This window comes from Onychostoma macrolepis, chromosome 07 (assembly GCF_012432095.1).
Source record: "Onychostoma macrolepis isolate SWU-2019 chromosome 07, ASM1243209v1, whole genome shotgun sequence".
Taxonomy (NCBI): Eukaryota; Metazoa; Chordata; class Actinopteri; order Cypriniformes; family Cyprinidae; genus Onychostoma; species Onychostoma macrolepis.
Genome location: NC_081161.1, coordinates 32,385,224 through 32,408,910, shown reverse-complemented (window position 1 = coordinate 32,408,910; position 23,687 = coordinate 32,385,224). Strand labels below are relative to the sequence as shown.

Below are 23,687 nucleotides of genomic sequence, written 5' to 3'. Positions count from 1 at the left end.
TCCAATGAAGACATGCACAACTAAAGGAGCGCACATCAAAAGAAACCTGTGTTTTTTTCTCCTATTCTGTGTGGTGCCTTTGCATATTTTATGAACAAAGGTTTTACAGGCCCGCTCTTCACTCAGCTGATGTATGAGTACAACTCATCCTGAAATAAAAAGGTCTCTCTCTTTTTCATTTTGGAGCCCTGTGTTTGTAGAATCCCAATTGTTTAAGCAGCGGTGCGGAACTGTACTAGCAAGTGAACATCTCTACCCAGCCTGAAGGGCAGAAGACGAAAGAGTGGAGTCAGATCTGGTATCTCTACATAAAAGACCCCAAATGACCTATAGTTGCAGGGCCTTTAAAGACACAGATGACAATCAAAAGGACAAATGTGACTGGCTGAGGCACGGGAGCAATACAGGCCCCACAGTTCTGTGAAGTCTTTGACCTGGTAGTTCAAAGCGCGCAATGGACCTTTGGACCTCCCTCTGAGAGCCCCAGACAAAGGCTTTGTTCATACTTAAGCAAAAAACACCGCCATTGTTCCCTTTGAGCCAAGCAGCACCTGTAGAAAGTGGAGAGAGCATGCTGACAGCGGGAAGAACAGGGGCACAAAGCGGCATTTCATCTGCTGGGATGTGAAATTACATTTCAGAGCTTCCTGACAGATGCATATTTTCTTCTTTTCTGTAAATGGTTCTGAGAGAGCCCAGCGGTTGAGCAGTTGTTGCTCTCAAAGAGTGAGTGATGTGTTGTTTTTGTAAATGATGAGATGTATTTTCTGCACTCCCTCTCTGCTCTTCATATACGTTCAGGATAATATATTCCCTTGAGGGTTAGCTTGACGGCATGAGATTAGAAAACATAAAAACATCAATTATCTTGAAAATCAAGACGTTTTCCACAGAAAAGTTAGTCATTGGTCTAGTTTGACATCTCTGGTGAAAGATATTAATTCTACCATCTGTCAAAGGAAATGTGAATGTCAATTTATCAAAATGCTTGTCAGAATGAACCCAATTAATAGTTGATCATCAGGTCCTAAGGAACATTCTCGTTCTTATTTGTGCCCCATTATATATGAGTAAAAATTAAAAACCGTCGTTGATCATCCAAATATTATAAAATTGATTACAAAATGGATTATTAAAATTAATTACATTATTAAAAATTTTATTATTTAAAAAAAAAAAAAAAGATTCTGTAGAAATATTTTGAAATTATATCTAAAAGCCAGTCGTTAATCCTCAGATCCTAAGGCAAGTTCTCTGTTGTTTGCATTTATGTACAAATTATATAAAATCAAATTAAAACAGTAACACTTTAGAATAAGGAAGAAACTCCTTATTTGCTGCTTATCAATAGTTGTTAAGTTTAGGTATGGGGTAGGATTAAATATGATCATGCAGAGTTAGGCATTAATATTTGCTTTATAAGTACTAATAAACAGCTAATATGCTAGTAGTATGTATGCTAATAAGCAACTAGTTATTTGTGAGAGTTAGTCCCTAAAATAAAGTGTTACCCATAAAGGTACTCAATTAACATTATATACACAACTCATAGCTTATTATTAAAATGTATGCAATTCTAAATTTTATAAAATTCTTATAAGATTCTTACATTTAAAATGTTTTTTTTATTATTTTTATTATTTAAAAATGTTTACAATTTATTATAAATAACTATAAAATACAAAAATACAGAATCTCGTAATAGGTGATCATCGGGTTCTCTGTTGTGCATATTTATGTACAAATTATATATAAAGAAATTAAATGTTTAAAATGTCTAATTAAAGATAAAAATCTTAAGCCTGGTGATCATCAAAAATGAGAAAATTGTATTTATTGAAACTTAATTGTATAAAATAAATAAATGTATTTTAAAAAATAATAAATTAAAATGATATCAAAATCCAAGTAATCGCTCATGATCACGTCCTTATGAAAGTTCTCTGTTGTTTGTATTCCTGGTGTTCACAGGTGTTCTGGAAAAATCCACGCCTGCTGATCACACAGGCTAATATTGTTCAAACCAGAGCCCACGGCCACCTTTTCCTTAAACATATCCTATAGCGTTGATTGGACCTACAGTTGTTAGAACAAGTAAAGCTTTGTGAGAGGTTGCACAAACGTGGCTCTGTGTCTTCAGTGACAGTTTGGAGAGGAGTTGAAATTCCTGCTGTAGCAGGTTGAGGTGGCTCTGCTAGCCCCTGGTGCTAGTTAGCCGCGTCAGAGGAGAGCAGCTAGTTTGAGTGCTCTTCATGCAATACTGCCCCTGTCTCTCCAGAGACAGTGGGGGTTTGATGTTAAAAGTGTGGCTGGAAGACAATACTGAGTGCATGTGATCTTTTGGGCTCTTTGGTGTATCGTAGGCTGAGGGAAGGTGAGTCTGGCAGGACTCGTCACTAATGATCTTGCACAAGAACTGCTGTAACATTTTGGTAGGCTACTGCAAACCTTTCCTTGAGCCCAAGAAACACGATTTTCTCTGATCAAATACGTATTCATTTCATAGTCAATTTTAGCCTTATCTCGAGAGCCTGTCCATTTGTATGATCAGTGAGCTATGTCAACATTAGCCCTTGCACTGGGCCCTATCAGAAATCTCAACTCAGCCTTAATATAGATCTGATTACAAGACGCTTGCTCTCACAGACCACTGGTCAAAGCAGCACAATCAACTCATTATCAAAGCAGACATCAATGATGCTTGAAACTAATGATACAGAGACAGGACTTTTAGAAACTTGCCTCTGTAGAGACATAAGAAGAGCTTCTTTAGGTGGGGCTGCAGGTCCTTACTGTTATTCAGTTACTTCAGTCACAAAGCGATAAACATATTGAACATTCTTACATAAGACATGAGCTGAATATTTACTGCGTTAATACAATGTTGATACAGTATGTTTTTTTTTTTTTCTTGGTGAAGTTGACCCCTGTATCACCCTAAACTATATGGGAATAAATACATTTGCCGAACTGTACAAAAAAAACATCATTTTAAAGTTAACTCTTGAAGGACAAGTCAGTTGTCAGTAGAGGATTATGTTAGTAATCAATAGTGAACAACTGCTTAATAAAGATAAATATTTGTAGAAATACCATCATTTGTTTCTAATGTTAGTTTTAAGACCCTGAGCTCAGGACTTGTAAAGTCAAATTAAACTGTAAATACAACATATATTAATTATTTGGACTTGAGAACACAATGCAATTTATTAACCTAAAACTAGAGAGAGAGGGAGACAGACAGACAGACAGACAGACAGAAAGATGATAGATAGATAGATAGATAGATAGATAGATAGATAGATAGATAGATAGATAGATAGATAGATAGATAGATAGATAGATAGATAGATAGATAGATAGATAGATAGATAGATAGATAGATAGATAGATGTTTTTCGTAATTATGTTTGAATGTAAAGAATTTTTCTTACTGTAAGCTGTTCACTTACTGTAATGTGGAATAATAATAATAAAAAATTGAAATAATATAAGATATATATTAAAAATGTAGTTTTATTTGAGAGAACAAACGCTCAAGGGAAACCTTCCAGGCAGAGTGGAGATCAAATTCATTTTTGAAAATGAAAAATGGATCTTTACTACCATCTAGAGGAAATATTTCGCATCACCAGTAAGATGGTTGATGTTAGGTCTGAACAACTCTTGGTATTGTTCCTTTTTCACATAGAAATCAATCAAAGAAAATATGCCGTTTTTTATTAAGATTAAATAAAACGTAAACCTATTTAAAACCTTTTTTTTTTTTTTTTTAATTAAATGAGTCAATTTTGGAAAAATAAAATGCCAACATATGAAACATCTGGGGCAACTTTCTCTAATCTAACATGAAAACCCTTTCGATTAAAATCTTGAATCATATCTAAATCCGTGTGGGTAATGTTCACTTGTTCATGCAGTAGTTATAGACTAGCATCTCGATTTCCTGTTAGTTTTCTTGTCTCTCTCTCTTTGAATATGAATTAGACCTATGTGTTTGGAACAGAAACCATCTTTGTCTGTAAATTACTTCTGTTCCAGTACTGATGCTGCGATGATAATTTGCATTGTTTTAATTATTTGACGGTGCGCCCTCTGCTGTAATTAAACAATAATCGTTAGATCCTGATTTATCCGCGCGGTGGCAGTGTTGCACAAAACTTGCACAAAAAGCAATGTCGTGAAAACAGTAGGGAAATTAAATCATCTACAGAATAGGTTGTTTTAAGTTAAGTTGTTTTACATAATCATTATAGTATACGCAACTTTTTCTAATTATCAGTTTAGTTGTGTTGCATCAGACTGCAGTAAATGGCCGATTAAAAAAAGAAATCAACATTAATTAAATCAACATTAAGTGTGCTAGGGTGAAGTCAGCTAAAATGGGCCACGTTTTGGTAAATGACTTATAATATCATCAAATAAGCTATGCATGAGATCTAATGATATTCTTATAAATTAGCATGGGTCTCTTAAATATATTTATACTTTTAAATGTGAAAAAGTATAAAAGTTTTAAAATTATGAGAGTTCAAGTATCAGCAGGTACCTTCTTGAGCCACAGCACAACATTCAGGTAAAATGGGCCAATATAAAAAGAGAACAACACAGGTAATTTCAGCTTAAATCATTTTGCTCAAATGCTATGTGCCATAGCAACACCATAAATGTATTTCATTAAATAGAAAGTTGAATGAATATTTAATTAAACAATGCAATTAAAAATGAACGGATCATGTTGTATAGGTGTGTGTTTCAGTGCATTGGTGTCTTTTGTGTGCATGTATGTGTGTATGCTCGTATTTTTTTTAAAGACTGTTAAGATTTTCTATGGATACATACCTACAGTAGGCCTATAAACCTAATTTCACCCTCAATTTCTGTGTAAAAGTGTGTGTGTGTGTGTGTATGCAGCCCATTTTACTGACATCTTCCTTTCTTTCCCTATCTCTTCTCATCTCTCTGTTTCCTTTCTTTGCTTGTCCTCCTGCCACACTGTCTGCAATGCAATTTTTTTTTTAAAGACTGTTAAGATTTTGTATGGATACATATCTAGGCCTATAAACCTATTTTCACCCTCGATTTCTGTCTAAAAGTGTGTGTTTGTGTTTGTGTCCGTGTGTGTGTGTGTGTGTGTGTGCAGCCCATTTTAGCTGAAAACTGTGGCCCATTTTAGCTTAACCTGCCATTTCTAACTAAAATGACATTTTTCACAAAAATCAAAGTTTCTTTTATAAATTAAACTTTTTTTTTATTTGAAAGAGCATGTCAAAACATTGTTCATAAACCTTTGCTTTGTTGGTAAGCTTACTTATAATTGCTTTAGTACCCTTGATTAATGACATTTTTTATGTCAGGCTTACAATGTCTCTGACAAGCTTTGTGTAACACTCTGCCCTGCCCGCCTTCAAAAACTCAGACCAATAAAAATTATTGTTACATATCATCAAGCGTTGAAGCAACAATGCAAGATCAGTTATTGTGATTTTCTGCATAAATTTAAAGAGATATGATGCTACAACCTTATTTGGCCCATTTTACCTGATAGCCCATTTTAGCTGACTTCACCCTATCTGTCTATTGATTTTCTTTCAGATTTTCTGACCTCTAGAAGATATATTGCACATGTGATGTGTAAAAATAATCACGATATGCAGACTTTTGACATATCAAAAAAAATTTAAGTAACATTTAAGCAACTTTTTGAACTAAACGGTTTAACATTCATTGTGTTTATTTAATTACGTTGGGCATTTCATAATTTTTCACGTTTTACTAGGACTGTGTTATGCAACAAAGTCAGTATGGGCACATTCAGAACTGAATCAACATTGTAACTTGATCAGAATTTCATGCACAATTTACTGAACATTTTCCTCCTTTACCAACCTAACAGCAGTTGTGGTGATTATTTTCTCTCTCTCTCTTTTTTTTTTCTTTTCTTTTTTTTTGGTTGTTGTACCTTGCCATGGCAACCTGACAGAAGAGATGGGTACAAAACCACCTGTCATTTATTGGGTAAAATTGCAAAATTGTATGATTTATTTATTTTATTTTATTTTTTTAAACTTTTGAAAATCATTGACATTTGCTGTCCTCTTAAATGTAGTGTGAATCATGCTCAGGGAAGCATAATGCTTTAAAAGATATTCATTATTGATCTGACAATGCGGGCTGCTCTTTATGCCTGCTTCCATGTGTTCTGTCCACTTGGTCCTACATGTGTCTCTAATGCAAGTGCACACTATTGATCTTGGGATGGATGGATGTATGGCGTAAATGACGACCCTGGAAAACGCTTATCAGATATATAGTGGAAACACTGTTGAGCTAATGGCTTGTGAGTCTTCAGGCTCATATCAGATAAAGTGCCCAGTTGTCCACAAAGTGACTGCAGTTTTTGTACGGAAATGTGAAGACACTGTGGATTTGTGTATTAGCTGTTGGGAAAAGTATGTGAGCCCTTTGGATTTACCTGGAGGGATTTCTGCATAACTTGGTTATAACATTTGATCTGATCTTCAACCAAGTTAACAAGCAGCAAACAGAGTGTACTTAAATGATTCACAAATGGCAATCAGTGTTAATCTATAATACATTTTCATGTCTTTATTGGACATACCATGTAAGCATTTACAGTGCTGGGTGGAAAAAGTATGTGAATCCCTAGCTTATCAATGAGACTAGATTGAAGGGGTTGTTCAGGACTCCCCTCCATCATAAAAACAAACCAGAAATTTCAGAACATCTTGTTAACTTGCATAAACCTTGTTAAAAACTTGTTAATGTGTATTTCTGCACATTTAATCTTTGCAAAAGAGCACCTGAATGTTCCAGAACATAATTGGCAAATGTTCTGTGAAATGTTCTGATGAAATTAAAGTGAGCCCATTAAAACACAACAGAAGTTGCAGCTAAGTTTTTTTTTTTTTTTTTAAAGAATGGTACAAAATTCCTCTTGACCTTTGTGCAATTGCAAGAAATGTTTGGTGAAGATTGTTGCCAAGTATTCAACATTCTAAACATTCTGATTTAGAGATGGCTTTTCACGGACAAAGGTTAAACAATTCCTTCTTCCCCCTGAGCACTTTCTCAATTTGAGCTGATGTCTTTGAAAATGATCACAGTTTTTCTAGGATAGGATTTATCTCTCTGGCCTGAGTAGTTTTACAGCAAGAACGGATCATTAATATTGGAATTCTGATAAGAGATTAAGGTTTTGATTAAACGCTTCCCTCCCTTACAAGCAAATTATGATCATGGCTTACACTTTGCTCGTTCATCTCAATGTAACCTCAATTTCACGGATTATTGATAATCGAATGCAAACTGTTTTCGACGAGGAATAAAGTGGGCCTCAGTTCACCGATTTCATGTCTCAAGATTTTAACCACACAATGAAACAATGCAGATTGGCTCATGTAACCGAATATTTTTATGTCTTATTAATAAATTCAGCTTCCTTCAGTTTGTGTTCATCTGTGTAAATCCTATTCATTTCTATTCCTCACATTTGACAATAGTTAAAAGTTATTAAAATTATGGACTGACATGAATAGAAGTATAGGAATTATGTAAAATTATGTTATTAAACGATCTACAACTTTTTTTCCTTTGCTATCCAGTCCAACTCATCATCATCTTAATGCATAAATGAATTTTTTTTTTTTTTTTTACTAATTTGAGTAGCTTACAGTTGTTTTTGTGCCACACAGAATGCAACAAATATTTAGCATCACAGCACAGGTGTGAAGATGTCAGAACAGCCTAGTCAAAGAAACAGATTAGTCATTTTGAAGCAGGCTATTAATTTGTATTGTTCGATCGCAGTAGAATAGGATCTCTTATGAGAATGCAGACAAACATCTTTTACCTGGTTTGAGGCCAAAATGGCCATTTCATTTTCCATAAACAGAGTCCACAAGAGAGTGATGTGGAAAGAATTGATTTTTTTTCTTTAGGCTTTTCGTGTTCCACTCAGTGTGAGAGGCTTGGTAAATATCATGTTTTTATATTCTGCCATTGATCTCATTAGCGGATGTGCGTCACTTTGCCTTCAATCAAAGCAATTGCTTTTTACAGTAAAGCGCATCCAGTAGTGACAACAAACAGAACCGCCCCATACAGCTCTCCATAATGAAAATTATTCAACTGAGATCACCTATGAAGAAAAAATCAATTAATGTAAACCCTAATTTTGAATAAAATCCTTATTAATAATAATGAAAAGATATAAGCATCATGTTATTATACACGGTAAAAAAATACAAGATTACTGGAGTACATTTTACAAGAAAAAAACTACTTTTCTACTTCAAAATAGTTTCTTTGTAATTGTTGTAATAGTTTTTTATATATATGTAATATGTTGATGTTATTTAAGGAGGTTGCGTTATATACATTGAATTGTTCTGACAGATACCATTAAACAGTAATTAACAGACTAGTTGATGGTGTAGGATATTTGTTGCTTCGTTCTAGAAATGTAGTCCTTCAATTTTAGACTGCTTAGCATTTTAGCCAGCATGTTTAAACAGTATTTGTTATAGGTGAAGTGACTGGCTGACTGCCATGCAGACGCTAAAGCACTAGCTGCTTTATTTAGCTCCATGTGTTGATGTATTTCATTTAGATCAGTCCATTTCTTTTAAGTTGGATGTACAGCGCCGGAGGCTTGTAATCCATTTACTTAATGACATCTTACTGTGGCGAAATCATCGCACTTCCGTACTCAATTATGCAGCTCGATTAGCAAAACCTGCAAAGCTATTTTATTATTATTGTTTTCTTAAGCGTACCAAAAATAACTGTCCATCTGTTTTTATTGCTGATAAAAGGCTGTTACTTAAAGCATTAAAAAGAATACATCAGAGTCAATGCCAGGCGCGTTTAGTTATGCAATCGTTGCATTTCCTCCTTTGTTTGCTTTGTGAAATATGCCGTAAGTAATTACAATGAAATTTGTCCAGTGATAGGAGTAATGTAATGTAAAAGTTTGCAGATAAAGATTAATTGACTGGCTGGCTCTCAGAAAGACCCTGCCTCTCAGAGGCACGAGAACTTACAATCTCTCCTTATTAGCAGAGAGGAATGGGCCGGCCAGCAGAGCCACTGCAATATGAAATGACTCACTACTACTATGAGGGCATAGAGGTTAATTAACAAAGCATCTAACTGGATGGGATCCATTTGAACTGTGTGAGGACACAAGAAAGCACTTGCCGTCAGGATTGTTGAGAAGGTTGTGATGGGAAACTTGGATGAGTGGTTTTAGTGATTAGAACGAGCCCCGTTTATGAGATTATACGAATGAAAATGAATCATTCACATTGTGCTCTTTTATTCTCATTTAGAAGCATATCAAATGTTATTGGTTAAATGAATGAAAAAAGGTTTCATTCGCTCAAAGACGCTGTATGTTGTGTGTAAGATTCCTTACGTAAACAAGTCGCTGTTGCTTACGAATTCAGAAAGATGTGTTTCATAAAAAGATCTATTCACCCGATACGGCATAACGGGTCACTGTGCTCTCTTTAAATCACACCAAAAAAGGTGACTTTACTTGTATTTTGGGAAACTGATTTGACTGTAAACAAGTTCCCATGGGTGGCCACTGTTGGGAGACCAGCATGAAAATTAGACACTGAAAAACACAATCATGACAAATGGCTCCCAAAAGGGTTTATGCAGAATGACTGCTGTCACTGTAATATGCACAGAGGAGCCAATAAGAACAAATAAAGCGTGTCTTTGGGGCTGCAAAACACAATGCAATGATGCGAAGACCATTTTTTCCAGAACAGTGCTACAACTATTCAGATGTCGAAATAAGATTTATATTTTTTTAACAGGTTTTTTTTTTCCTGTTTGTTTTCAGTCAGATATTATGTTTTCATGCATGAACACTCATTCATTTGGTTTACAAACTAGACTTCTTAATTTGACACCTGTTAAATGGGCATTCAGAACAACTGTAGAATAATGTTGAACCTTGTTCTCATCATTTATTTCTGATTATTGTGTCAGAAATGCAAAATTGAACATGACATGAGGGGGCATGTGTACGACTATGCATTGCAGACCAATTACTAAACAACCAGTCAGTCAATAAATCAAGTACCCCAAACCTTATGTATCTAAAATACATTTTAATCTTGCTCAAATTCACAATTGTTACAATTTGTAATTCAGTGGTAGAACCTCCCTCCTTTAATTCAAACATACTGTACAACAGCGGCATGTAAAGTGTTACATCAAGGCACAAGACACATCCATATTCAGGGAAGCCTTTTTATGAGGCACTGCTTTAATATGATCCCCAAAATACCGTAATGTGCTGAGACACATTAAAGGAACATGGGCCAAACCAGACTGTACATACTGAATGTGCTCTCTGCTGAGAGGAAAGAATGAAGCAGTGCTCTTCCTCGGATCCAAATGAGTAGAAAAATGAGGGTTGCTGATCATCGTTTTCTCTTTTCTTTTTCTTTTTTTTAACTTATGTTGCTTCATGGAAGAGCCTAAAAATGAGCAGATATGACTAATGTCTGGCTGGATGGAAACGATCAGTGCTATCAACTGGAGTCCATTCAGATGAAAGTGAGGAGTTTCCATTCCCAGGGGTCATAATGTGGACATGATGATGCTTTCTCTTTTATTGACAGCAATCAAAGAAGAACTGTGGACGTGTAGACTGGTGACCTGTCGAAAGATGTTATTATAGGAGGTTATCAGAACATCAGCAACATATCAAGAGTCCAGTTATGAAAATGCTTCTTTTTTGCATTCATCAAAATTGATACCATAAATATAATATCAGCATAACATTATGAGAGAAGTTAAACTGAGAATGTGCAAAAACAAGAAATGTGCAAATACATATACATTTTTATATTTTACATATAATAATATAATAATGTCCACTTCTGATAATGCTTCTTTCTGCTTTTTTTCTAAACTAATATTATTTTTTCTAAATAATAATAATTTCATATTATAATTTATAAATAATAATAATAATATATTAAATATTATTATATTTTAAATGGATTCAAGTGCAAAATCATAAATATTTCTTATTAATTTCTTATTATTTCTTTTACTATACTATAGAATTATAATATCAGCATAATGGTATGAGAAATCAAATAAAATTGTAGCTATTTTAAATAGTAGACAGTGCAACATCAAATATTTAGTAATAAATCATAAGTTTTATCTTTCGCTTTTTTAGCCAAATGGACACCTTACTGTCTCAATTGTCACATAATTATAGAATTTTGTCACAAGAACATAAATATAATCATATACTGTGATATCACTGTAACTTAAAGCACAATAATTCCGACCATTGTCATGATGTAAATAATAATAAAATTAATTACGAGAGTTTTCAGAACACTGTTCACATACCATTTCACGAAGACCCATTCAGTTGACTACTCCTGACTGAGCCTCCTTCGTCTGCCGAACGCCTGAGAGCCCACATTGGTGGGGACAAATTTGCTGCTTCCAATCCCCCCCGAGCGGCTCAGGAAGTCTGCCAGGCGATGGGTCACACATGTGGCCGTGTTACAAGCTCTCTTCTGTGTTGTAACACTGGAGGAGGAAAATACTGGCAATTTAAATATTCATTTGGAAGAAATGAATAAACACATTAAAATGAAGAATTTGAAATGTGTAGTATTCATGTATTAAATATATTTGACAAAAAAGAAAAATGGCAACAGTAATATATCTTACCTAAAATGAGTACTTAAGCCTGATTACTTACAATTTATCAAATTAAAAACAGTTGTTCATTTCTGAGTTTTAAACAAACAACAAGCAAAAAAGATCTCCTTCTAAAAATATCTTTATTAGATCAAGAACAAAGTCAAATCACACAAGACAGGAATTTTGCTGTGGGTTTAAAAAAAGCTCATCGTTACGCCCTATCTACCAATGAGAGCTCCCCGATTTCATGAATCAGTTATATAACCCAAATAGATCCAGTGACTATATGAAATTAGTGGAACAGAGTCTGTCTGAGATTTGCTATTCTGCCAAAGGAAGTAGAAAAAAAATGTTCTTTCAAGTCAATCAGGCAAGCAAACTTCCACATGCACTCGCATATCAGGGCCAAGCACGGGTTTACAGCCGCTGCCGATTAGACACGATTCAGTGCCTCTCCGTATCCAGCCAACACATCACTCTCTTCCAGGCTGCGCTTCTTGCCCGGCGTACCCGCTCCTACATTGGTGCGTGGATATGTCTGCAGTTTGTGCAGCTCCTGGGACAGTTTCCCCAGCACGCAAGTGCTGAGGCTGGAGCAGCGCTTGGACACGGGTCTACCCAAGCTGTGAGGAAACAAACCACATGCAGAGAAACTCATAGACACGTAGACATGCAAGAGCATTCACATACAGGATAGACATGATGACAGGATGCATGTTGACATGCTCCCTCGCAAGGCTGTCATTATGGACTCAAATCATGCTTCAGTAATTCATTTCTGCTGCACTTTTCATGTCTTTACTTGAGCATATCATGCAGGCATTTCCTCTCATGTTTTCAGATCATGCTTCCGTCCATGCCGTTTGATATACTCATTTCATGCATTAAGAGCAAACAGGCATTTACAAACAGTCAATCTCTCATAAATCCAATGAGTAAATAAAGTTTCATGCAGAGAATAAACTGGCAGAGGACTCTGCAGCTTTAATCGAAAAATGAACCCCCATATCTGTACAAAATGTATCACATACCTGTCATATACAACAAGTACAAGTACACCTGACATTAAGGAGGCATTGCTCTCATGTTGGAAGAATTTCAGCCTTACTTTCTTAAATACGAGAGAAACAAATCAGTGCACACTCGCTAAATTATTCAACAGATTGTGTTTTGCCATGAGTCAGGAAGCAGATACGATGGGATTTGTACCTGTTTTCCTCAGCTGCCTGTTGCTCCATGTCCTCCGCAGTCATCTGCATGAATTCTTTGACGATTGCATGCAGCAACCTTCTCGCTTCATAGTCGGTAAGCATAGTTCGATCTGGTGATGATTCCAGTGCAGGCCTGCAATGCAACGATTAACATGTCTGAGGGGACTATGCAAACTGTTTGTGTGAGGTATTCTTTTTTTTTGCATGATAAAAGCACTTTTTGCTTGCTACATCAAATCCTAAATATAATCAAAACAATCTGCTAAGAGTATGGCACTTAAAGGTTGTCCAGTTGCCAAGTTAAGATTTATCACTCGATCAATACTGTCGTAAGCAGAGTGGGTTTGGCTGGGATTCATCTGATGTAATCAGAAGACTGATAGTCCATGATGCCGCAACCTCTAATGAAAACATATGCTCTCTTGCCTCTGTCTGAACGACTTTACCAAAGCACCAATTTCACTTACAGATATTTGCAGCTAATTTAAGGAATTATCACGGGAAAAAACACTGCTTTGAGAATTGATCAGCATGACAATATGATTCTAATGAAACCTCACCTGGCAGGAGCTGCATTAGAGCTGTACATCTGGCAAATAATCAGAGCGTAGGCAACAAGGAAAGCGGAGATCTTCAACATAACCATGGTCCCCTGTGGTAAAACATTTCATCATTAGATAGTTTAAGAACAGACAGAAAAAATTAAAAGTTGGTCAAGCCATTACTTCTGAAAAAGTCGAAAAGGCATTTTTCCTATCTACTCATCTATCAGTTTTTATTCCCCTCAAACTCTCTCCTGCTTTTCAATGTCATTGGCACACCATTTGACCGAGCTTAAAAACTAAAATGATATTTGGAAAGTCTTCTCCCGTTTGCTGCGGAAGAACCAGAGCTTTTGTGGTTGGTGCAGACGTCTCCTACTGTCAGGCGCTAGCTATAACTGCAGCATTAAAGATATTAGTCTCATGATTTCCCTTCCAGCAGGACCCTGTGCATTAGTGTAATGAGCTGCTGTCTCTGCACCCACAGCCAGGTCTAAGGAGCCGTCCAATTCTCCTTGAAAAAATCCATCGAGCATACCTTTCTGTGTCGAAGAGTAATGTATATACCATTAAGCGCTCCCTAACATTTTATTTAGTTTATTTACACACGTCTATAGTACAGTATATTGAGAATTATAAAAAGCATAGCACATCTAGTATGTCAAGACATAAATAGTTGTTACTTACCTTGAGATGTTCGGCTTCGTGCAATAGATATAGAAAAGAGTTGTCCCAAAATAGAGGGGATATTTCAACTTGATGAAATTTTGAGTCTGTTGCATTAAGCTACAATACACCTGCCTATATACCCACCATGTGGGTCTCACTATTGACAGTGTGGGTGTTAAATGATTCTCCGACAGCCAACCAGAGCTCACTGCTCCCTCATCCAACCAATCAGATCGTCCTTGGGCGTCTGGAAAAAAATGATAAAGAGTGTGTCACACCAATGACGTCATTCTTCAATCACAAACTGCTCCATTCACAAAAATTTACCAGTGATCAGCAAAATTCAATATCGTTTGGAAAAAAAAAACGTAAGTAAACTATTTAAAGGAAGTCTATGATGTGTTTTTATGTTGTGATAATTCTTAGTGACAAGCTGGTACAAAACTATTGATTGTGATCTGTCTATCTGTCTATCTATCTACATCTATAATTTTGTCTCTGCATACTGTATGTGATATGGCACAGAGTTTGCATGATAATTATTTTTCTGCTTTGTGCTTTAATTGAATTTCTTTTACAATTATGATAACTTTAGACATCTTTGAGTAAAGCACATACACAAAATTGTTGTGACTACATACTTAAAAGACAGAGAGAAAAAGGCACAAGGCTTATGTGTGACATTTTGGTAAATCCATTTCAAATTAAGTGCAAGACAAATGCTGATAGCGGAAAACAAACTCAAATACCCTTTTACTGTGTATCCTGTAATAATGTGTGTGATCAATTGCAACATTGCTCTTGTCCTTATTTGGATTTCCGTGATGATATGACCCTTTGTCAGAATCAAAGAGGTTACGACCATAACAAGCCTTCTATCTCAGTCCCAATTACAGAACTCTTTGTCTTGAGGCATCATCTGACTCCTCTTCTTTATTGGCTAAGGCCTAATAAACCATTTCCACTAAGAGACAGTGTTTGCGTCACATAGGAACCCCATTAGTCTGGATGAGCCTTTTAGTGCTATCGAACCCAAAGCCTCGCCAATGACGGAATCAGTAAATCTGGGCGACGTGACAGGACCAGGGACCCCGCCACGGACGCAAACTACACTTGCACGCGTGATGAACTCCTTCTGACTAATGAAGGGTCATTTCCGCTAGAGAAACACTTTGCTGAGACTTACCATGTCCATAGATCAGTGAGTAAGCAAACAAAGTAAGCCGGCAAGTTTTCCTTTCTTTCGTGAAACTTTGAAGTCGATACTGTAACCTTTCAAATTTGGTCATGCTTTAACATCACTCACTCCACCCGGCCTTCCGTAAGTTATTTCAGAAGACAGATAATCATTTCGTTTCGAGGCAGATGATGTCCTTTTGGATTACGTTTGTTCATGAGCGGCATTCGCCTATGACATGCTTTGTGAGTTCATCTAAGGAACGGCATCGCTAACCGCAGCTGTTTTCCTGGTGCAGAAGACATCTGATAAAGCTTTTCTGGGCTGCACAGCTGTTTAAACACCTGCAGATGGAACCGAACAGGGATTAAGTGTGATTTGTAATGACTCTGAGAGGAAAACTAAACACAATCCATAACCCTGTCTGAGACAAAGAGTAGCACTAAATGGTCAGCGAGGAGCCAGCACAGTTCATCCTAAGACATTAAGGAAATGAGATTTAATCACTGAGTGTTGCTCATCAATCAACCTTCTTGAGTGAGTTAGAGTTCATCATAATCTCGTCTGTGTGCTTTACTGATCACACCATCCTTTTATTTAGACTACATTAACAACCAATGGCATTATCTGACTGGGATTGGCACGCCACCAAGTCACCAAGGACTAACAAAAAGAATGACTGAGACACCTCTGATGGGTCCCATTCAAAACTGCTTACCGCATGTGCAACACTACAGCAAAATGCACTATGCAGGAAAAAGCTATTTCTGAATCACGGCATCCTCCATTACTAATTACATTTGCGGCTTCATCTTTTGCTAAAATCACAGCAAAGGATTTATTTTCGTAATGTGCCGGTGCTCCTCTGAGGTCTCACTTTCCTTTATTGATTAATCTATGTTGACTGAGTTTTCCCTGTGCTATAGCAAATCCATAATAAGATGTGTTTCTTTTGGGAGGATGTATCGAATGTTCTAGATGTCCTCATTATATATCACAAACACTGCAGTCTTTGAACAGAATCCTCTGAGACTTGCCGGATTTATCTATCCATACCTATGGAATGGCTCAGTAGAAAACTTCATAGATAATAAGGCCCAAGATACCATGGAATGGAGCATCATCAGTGTTGAAAATCACATTTCTACTGAAAAAAACAACAACAAAAAAACAGGATGATTTATGGTCAAATTACTATACTCTGAAACATCATTCACACATCCTTTAAAAGTATGAAAACATCAGAGGTTGGTTTGATTTCTGTTATGCAAAGGCATTTGCTTTGTATTTCCTCTTCAAATCTATTATGTTCTCAAGACAGCATTTCCCACAATACACAGTTTATGAATATCAGCTCATGCAATTTTTATTGGTTGCAATTAAGATAAAAGGTTTATGCTGGTCTGAAGTCACTATTCACTTTTTTATTGAGGTGCTGTTAATTGATAACATACATAAGATCTTTTATTTAGTGATTTTGTGCGCTGTGGAAGTGCAAATGCTTTGTGCTGTCTTAAATTCAACTGTCGGTTGGATTAATATGAATACAATTTCCTAATTAAATATGAGTAATACATTGCAATATTTATGACAAACTACTGAGTTTTAAATATGAATGATTCTGCAGTGCCTATAGCACTTGATAATATCACCAAACCCTGTTTATGTTTAGAATGCTTGCATGCATTATACATGGTGCAGAAGCATAATGCTTTTGTTTAAATAATTAAATACACCCACATCACCATACAGATAATATAAATGATCACAGTGTATAGGCTATATAATATGTGCTTATAAATTAAACTGGGTGCTATTTTAGATACCAGTGAGTGATGACTTGATAAATGTGCTGAGAACTTGCAGGTCACTGCTTGGTTCAAATAGCAGAAAAAAATAAAATAAAATGCTGACATGACTGGAGAAGGGAGTTTCAAATCATAAGGTCAAAGTTTGTACCATAAACCTTACAGTGCAAACGCGTCTGACCCCAAAACTGATTGTACTTATTTTGCAAAACCCACTGTGTTTCTCTCACTTGTCATGAAAAAGGAAGTGCCTGGACTTCTCTGGAAAGAAATGTTCTGGCCCGGACGGTGCTTTTTAAAATTTATTTAAAATTTACCATTATCGTAAATCTTTAACTCTCAGTAAAATGTCGAATTCTTCGGAACTTATGCCAACTCACATTATGCATGGTAAGCGACTCAGTTGTCTCAAAGTGTTTCGTTCGTGAACGAATTAGTGTTTTTAAATTCATTCATATCCGCTTCCACACACTGACTCCTATTTTTCGTTCACATAAAATCTCTTCCTTTTAAAGCATGTGACTGATTCCTGTCTTCAAATTGAGCAATTTACAGTTTAGTTTGCCTTGACAAAGTATTAGCAATCAAAAGACTGACTGTAGCACGAGCAAATACTGAACAGACACGCCCCCTTTAATGAACTACATCTTTTCAAGTCTGAACGAGACTCGGAGCGGCATTTTGTTCGTGAAGATCTGCTTACCGACTGAACGAGACGGCCAATTAAATTAATATAAAAAGTTCATAGAACCGGCTCTACTTTCGGTCATTCAAGAAAGGTTTCAAAAATGGCATACTTAAAGACATTGTGTAACTTGAATTTATTAGGTCATTTGACAAAATGTAGGAAAATTTCGTGGGGAGTTTTTAAGTAGATCTGCAACCACCTCAAGTTTAACACAGAAAAGACTTGTTTATATGATTCACTCATTACATATACACTCTCGCTGGTCCCCACCTAGTGGAGCAACGATGCTCGCGCAGAGAGGGGCACCGAATGAATTAGTGAACGAGTCATTTTTGTGAACAAATTCCAAAGATTCGATTAATCATCCATTAATTCAAAGAAAAGGTTTCCACTTCAAAGTCCTTTTTTGATTTGTATGGGTGGGCGTGGCCACATACATGTTGTAAGTTACAAAGAAGAGCCTGCTTGGAAACGTAGCTGTGACCGCCTGCCCTAATGAAAAGAAATCGGTCTGAATTCTCGCGATCATAGTTCTGGCCACCGTTTAATCAAACACAATGCAAGTTAATCCAAAACGCTCTTTCCGCCAGCCAATCTTAGCCTTTAAGAGGCGGGGGATATAGAGCAACATGTGCAAGATGATCTCCCAATACACTGACTGACAGAGAACGGAGCGCAAGAAACTTTTCAGAAAGCACAGATTATCCTAAAGTGTTTGCATCTAAAATGGTATCGATTAAACGGTTGACATCTCTGTTCTCTGTTTCTTGGGAGCAAACGCTCATATGTCTGGGCAGTTTGTTCGTTACACTCTTCATTTTGCTGGTAGTTCGCCAGCTCCTAAAGCAGCGGAGACCCCGAGGGTTTCCCCCTGGACCGACACCTTTACCCATGATAGGGAATATTCTGTCCCTAGCCACAGAGCCTCACGTCTACATGAAGAGGCAGAGTGATATCCACGGACAGGTACGGATGACACTTCACTCTCAGTCCTCACTTTCTCTTACTTACTTGCACATAATCACTTAATAGCCTACAGTAGACTCGTCTGCTTTTAACTTTACGTTTTTGCTGACATTTTTTGTTGTCACTTGTTTGGTTTTGCTGTTTAAAAAGCGAGTTTAAGCCACCACATGATAATTATGTATAATAGCGTATTGCATTTTACACCCTGTCTTGTAATGAATGAAGTTGTCCACAATGGAATCGTCCGTTGCGCCCTAAACAGAGTTTTTCATTTCTGACGAGCTGCAAATTGGCTATACACTAGTCATTATATAGGCTACACTACCAGTCAAAAGTTTTTGAACAGTAAGATTTTTAATGTTCGCTCACATGAATAAATTACATTTTAAAATAGAAAGCAGCTATTTTAAATTGTAAAAATATTCACAATATTAGGCTACTGCTTTTGCTGTATTTTGGATCAAATAAATGCAGGCTTGGTGAGCAGAAGAGAATTCTTTAAAAAACTATAAAAAATCTTCCTGTTAAAAAACGTTTTACTGGTAGTGTATAGCCTACTATCAGTTGATAACTTCTTACCATAAGAACATTGATTAATAATAATAATAATATAGGCTACTTATCATGTTCTTGTATTTTCAATATAAAACACGCAATATAAGCATTGTAATAAATGAATAATTTAAATGTCAGTACATAGTAGTTAAATAAACTTGATTTAATTATTATTATTATTTTTATTAAGTGGGAGTCCGTCCACTAAAACTAAAGTTAGCCAGTTATTCACTCATTTTACTGCTGAAGTCTCTCATCGAGCTCACAGCTGATCTCTTCTTGACGCGTCGCGTCGTGTCGTGAGAAGTGTAGTTGGGGTGCTGGAAAAGAACAAAAGAGTCTTGCATTTGCTGTTGCGTTTTTGGCAGAGCGCCGCAGCACTCAGTTTTGCAGAATGGCCAAGACATGCTGAGTCAGCATGTCTAATTCATTTCCTCACTGTATCCATGAGAGTGAATGTAGCCTTCTAATTATACCCCTTCATTAGTAGAAATATGTTTGGCAGGGAAGTGGATTAATGAATATTGCCATTTTATTATCCAGATTTTCAGTCTAGACCTGGGAGGAATCTCGACTGTTATTCTAAATGGATATGATGCCATTAAAGAGTGCCTGTATCACCAAAGTGAGGTTTTTGCAGACCGTCCATCCCTCCCTTTATTTCAGAAGATGACAAAAATGGGAGGTAAGTGGTTCCTTATAGAATAATTTATTTTAGAATGATTTCCCAGAATAGATCGCTGTAGAATGATCTAGATTAAAGGAACAGTTCACCCTAAAATGGAAGTTTTTTATTTTTATTATTATTCCCTCTCATGTCCTTCTAAACCTACATGAAGTTATTGTTTCACACAAGATTTATTTATTTATTTATTTATTTTCAAAAAACACCATAAAACTATAGTAAAGTTTATTCCAGTGAATAACTTGAATGTTGATCTGTGCAACACAAAGCATAGCATATGGACTAGTTTTATAGGTTTTTATTTTTGGAGCTTGACAATCATGGTCACTATAAAATTCTGTCTGGGAAAGAAAAAAAATCTCCTTTAGTTTTATGCAGAATATGTAATAGTACACAGTTTTAGAACAACATGAAGGGTAGGTGAATGAAATGGGTTTTTTTTTGTCTTTTTCATTTTTGTGAACTATTCCTTTAACTATCTGGGTGATTGAGAGAAAAGGCTCTGGCATGGTAATGTATGTCAGAGTTGGGGCAATAGCTAGAGAAGAGCGGACAGTCACACATAAGGTTATCAGTATCGCAGTTCTTGTAATCTGTGTTTAACCCATGGTACTAGTACTGTTTGACTAATAATCTCTGGTTAAACATACAGAAAAGTTTATCATTAGATGAACTTTCTTTGTTTCCATATTTAAACCGACCTCTCTCGTTTGTTCTCTGTCTGTCTAGGCCTTCTGAACTGCAAATACGGTCGAGGCTGGATTGAACACAACAAACTGGCTGTGAACTGCTTCCGCTACTTTGGCGGCGGTCAGCGGATGTTTGAGAGGATTTCTGAGGAGTGCCTGTTTTTTCTCGATGCCATTGACCAGCATCAGGGGAAGCCCTTTAACACTAAGCATCTTGTGACCAATGCTGTCTCCAACATCACCAACCTCATTATCTTCGGGCAACGTTTCACCTACGATGACAGCGATTTTCAGCACATGATTGAGATCTTCAGCGAGAATGTGGAGCTGGCAGCCAGTGGCTGGGCTTTCCTGTACAACGCCTTCCCCTGGATGGAGTACGTGCCCTTCGGGAAGCACCAAAAGCTCTTCCGCAACGCCAACGAGGTGTACGACTTCCTTCTGCAAATAATCAAGCGCTTCTCACAGGATAGGGTACCCCAGTCGCCACAACATTACATTGATGCCTACTTGGACGAAATGGAGCAGAGCACCACCGATAAAGCTACATCTTTCTCTCAAGATAATCTCATTTTCTCTGTTGGAGAACTCATCATTGCGGGCACAGAGACTACCACAAATTGTCTGCGCTGGGCTATGCTCTACATGGCTCTGTATCCCAGGATACAAGGTTGGTGCCCACAGAGCAATGGGTATTTTTTCCTCGTTTACATCATTTTAATGTCGTTGCACTAATCATGTTATGTTTTTTTCCGAGCAGAAAAGGTCCAAATGGAGATCGATTGCGTCCTGAATGGCAGACCACCTGCTCTTGAAGACAAGCAGAGGATGCCGTATGTGGAGGCAGTGCTGCATGAAGTCCTGCGCTTTTGCAATGTCGTCCCACTGGGCATCTTCCGCGCTACGTCTCAAGATGCGGTGGTGCGTGGCTACACTATCCCCAGGGGCACCATGGTCATCACGAACTTGTACTCGGTGCATTTTGATGAGAAGTACTGGAGCGACCCATCCATCTTCTGCCCAGAGCGGTTCCTTGACTGTAATGGCAAATTTGTCCGGCATGAAGCATTTCTTCCTTTCTCCATTGGTAAACGGCAGATATTTGTGAAATCGGTCAATCTAAAAGCTTTTCATTGTTCTAATATATCTGATTTCTGTGTGTTTGTCTTTAGGTAAGCGGCACTGTCTGGGAGAGCAGTTGGCCAGGCTGGAGATGTTCTTGTTCTTCACCACGTTGTTCCAGAGGTTCCATCTTCAGTTCCCCGAAGGCTTTATTCCAAGCCTCTCTCCGAAACTAGGCATGACCCTTCAGCCTCGGCCGTACTCCATATGTGCCATCAGGAGACAGCAGTAAACCTTGCCCTGTGAGCTCTGGAACACATGCACTCACCTCAGAGGATCTTACTAAGAAACGCAAACGGCAGAGCAGCTCCCCGTCTTAAATTCCACCAGGTTTTCAGCGGGGAATACTGACCTCTGATATTGATTTGTTAAGATTCTCAGAACCTGTCCTCTATAGTTTCACAGAACCCAGCCTGAGAGTGATAAGAGAACTGTTACAGAACACATGCTCTGGAGAGCAAAGAATGAGCACATGTGTGTTACCAAATGAGAATGTACATGAGGGTATCAAGATAAATGTAGCATGTATCTTTCATAACTTGAACCAATAAGTGTACTGTGTAGCAAAGCGAACGTTGTGCTTGTCAATATGAGAAGAGCTGTTGTGTCAATGATTGACAGGGTTTACCTCTATAATGGTTTGGAGGTCTGTCTTTTCCAGCATTCCTTGAATTCCCTCATTTCTGGAGTCAGGCAAGTGAGAGGAGAACAGCTGCCTTTCCCAGAAAGTTTTGGAAATGCTTCATGACTCACGTTGGTTTAATGCCATATATCAATTCTGCAATAACAGCCCTGTCCCTAGTTTATCTCAATGGAAAGAGATTATCGAGAAACTTGAACTGCAATATTTCTGTGAAAAAAAAAAGGTGCTTTCGTGAAAAGCTGGACTACAGTATACATTTTATAGCTCAATATTATTTTTACTTCACTTTTAACAAGTTTTTTTTGCATGTTATGATAAAAAAATGAAAAACCTGACAAAAAAAATTGTATAAAATAAAGACAAAATAAGCCTTTGTTTTGTGTGTTGGGTTTTACTGCTGATCCTAAGCTTTCTGTCTGCGACCTCTCTTTCAACTGTGCTGGAATTTTCCGAAGCCAATTATACACCATATAAAGCTGGAAAAGGAGCATATAGATAGAAACCTCAAGATTGTGACTCGTGCAGTTGTATGAATTGGTTTGGCACATATCAAAAATAAACGATATTCAAAAGTGTTTGTTGATTGTGCACCTATGTAATATCTTATTGGTAATATCTTCTGCAGTGCCTTCAAAACCCCTATGTTGTCACTGTTAAAAACATTTACAGGCCAAAAAATCATTCCCGTCTGGGTCTTCTAGGCACTACTTAGACAAACTGCTCAGGACCGGAAAACTTAATTAGAAGCGGAGTGACGGGTAGGGGCATTGTTGCTTTGGGTAAGCTGTCACAGAGATGCTGTCATCTGAAGCGATAAGGCTGGCCTTTCATACGACCTACACTTGGGGACTCATCATCCGCTGACTGTCATCTTACAGGCAGTTCCTCCCAGGAGAACACTCGGGCTTTCATCTGAGCACGGAGGAAATAAGCAGCAACATGCAATTTGATGATGCTCAGTAAGCACACTTAGATAATGTCAAAAACATGTTGCATCATAGAGATAATTCGGAAGGGTGAAGACATTCTGCTTGTGTTTGGACATCTCTTAACAGGTGAAAGGTGATGTTTAGTGCTGCTTCGTTCACTGCGGTGGTGCGATTAAAATGTTACACATGTACCTGGATAATGTAGTTTGCACAAGTATTATGATTCAACTATTAACAAGACCAGGGGTTTTCAAACGTTTTGATGGCAAGGACCCCCAACAATTTTGA

At 37.1% G+C, this 23,687-nt stretch overlaps 2 protein-coding genes across 8 annotated transcripts; one reads left to right on the top strand and one right to left on the bottom strand.

Moving 5' to 3' along the window:
* Positions 1-9,871: 9,871 nt before the first annotated feature.
* calca (calcitonin/calcitonin-related polypeptide, alpha) lies at positions 9,872-21,020 on the bottom strand. 7 transcript variants are annotated; one of them, XM_058783669.1, is made up of 7 exons: positions 17,503-17,734; positions 16,371-16,461; positions 14,282-14,384; positions 13,487-13,578; positions 12,925-13,059; positions 11,413-11,598; positions 9,872-10,701 (listed from the first exon to the last, which is right to left on the bottom strand). In XM_058783669.1, the coding sequence occupies exons 3-6, from the start codon at positions 14,282-14,284 to the stop codon at positions 11,439-11,441; spliced, it is 390 nt and encodes a 129-aa protein (XP_058639652.1). In that variant the 5' UTR covers positions 14,285-14,384; positions 16,371-16,461; positions 17,503-17,734; the 3' UTR covers positions 9,872-10,701; positions 11,413-11,438. The 7 variants fall into 7 exon arrangements, with proteins under 7 accessions (XP_058639652.1, XP_058639647.1, XP_058639648.1 ...); XM_058783664.1 differs by lacking the exons at positions 9,872-10,701; positions 11,413-11,598; positions 17,503-17,734 and adding exons at positions 11,606-12,338; positions 20,952-21,020; XM_058783665.1 differs by lacking the exons at positions 9,872-10,701; positions 11,413-11,598; positions 17,503-17,734 and adding exons at positions 11,606-12,338; positions 20,718-20,787 and having other exon boundaries at positions 16,371-16,458.
* LOC131545049 (vitamin D 25-hydroxylase) lies at positions 17,977-22,835 on the top strand. The gene is made up of 5 exons (XM_058783662.1): positions 17,977-18,776; positions 19,875-20,016; positions 20,746-21,375; positions 21,466-21,792; positions 21,878-22,835. The coding sequence occupies exons 1-5, from the start codon at positions 18,537-18,539 to the stop codon at positions 22,057-22,059; spliced, it is 1,521 nt and encodes a 506-aa protein (XP_058639645.1). The 5' UTR covers positions 17,977-18,536; the 3' UTR covers positions 22,060-22,835.
* The last annotated feature ends 852 nt before the right edge of the window (positions 22,836-23,687 follow it).

Coding starts and splice junctions, on each gene's coding strand:
- calca (XM_058783664.1), bottom strand. Junction 13,060..13,486: donor TCTAATGCAGCTCCTGCCAG/GTGAGGTTTCAT, acceptor GTTGCATTGCAG/GCCTGCACTGGAATCATCAC. Junction 12,339..12,924: donor CAGGCAGCTGAGGAAAACAG/GTACAAATCCCA, acceptor GTTTCCTCACAG/CTTGGGTAGACCCGTGTCCA.
- LOC131545049 (XM_058783662.1), top strand. CDS start 18,537: ATGGTATCGATTAAACGGTTGACATCTCTGTTCTCTGTTTCTTGGGAG. Junction 18,777..19,874: donor AGAGTGATATCCACGGACAG/GTACGGATGACA, acceptor TTTATTATCCAG/ATTTTCAGTCTAGACCTGGG. Junction 20,017..20,745: donor GAAGATGACAAAAATGGGAG/GTAAGTGGTTCC, acceptor CTGTCTGTCTAG/GCCTTCTGAACTGCAAATAC.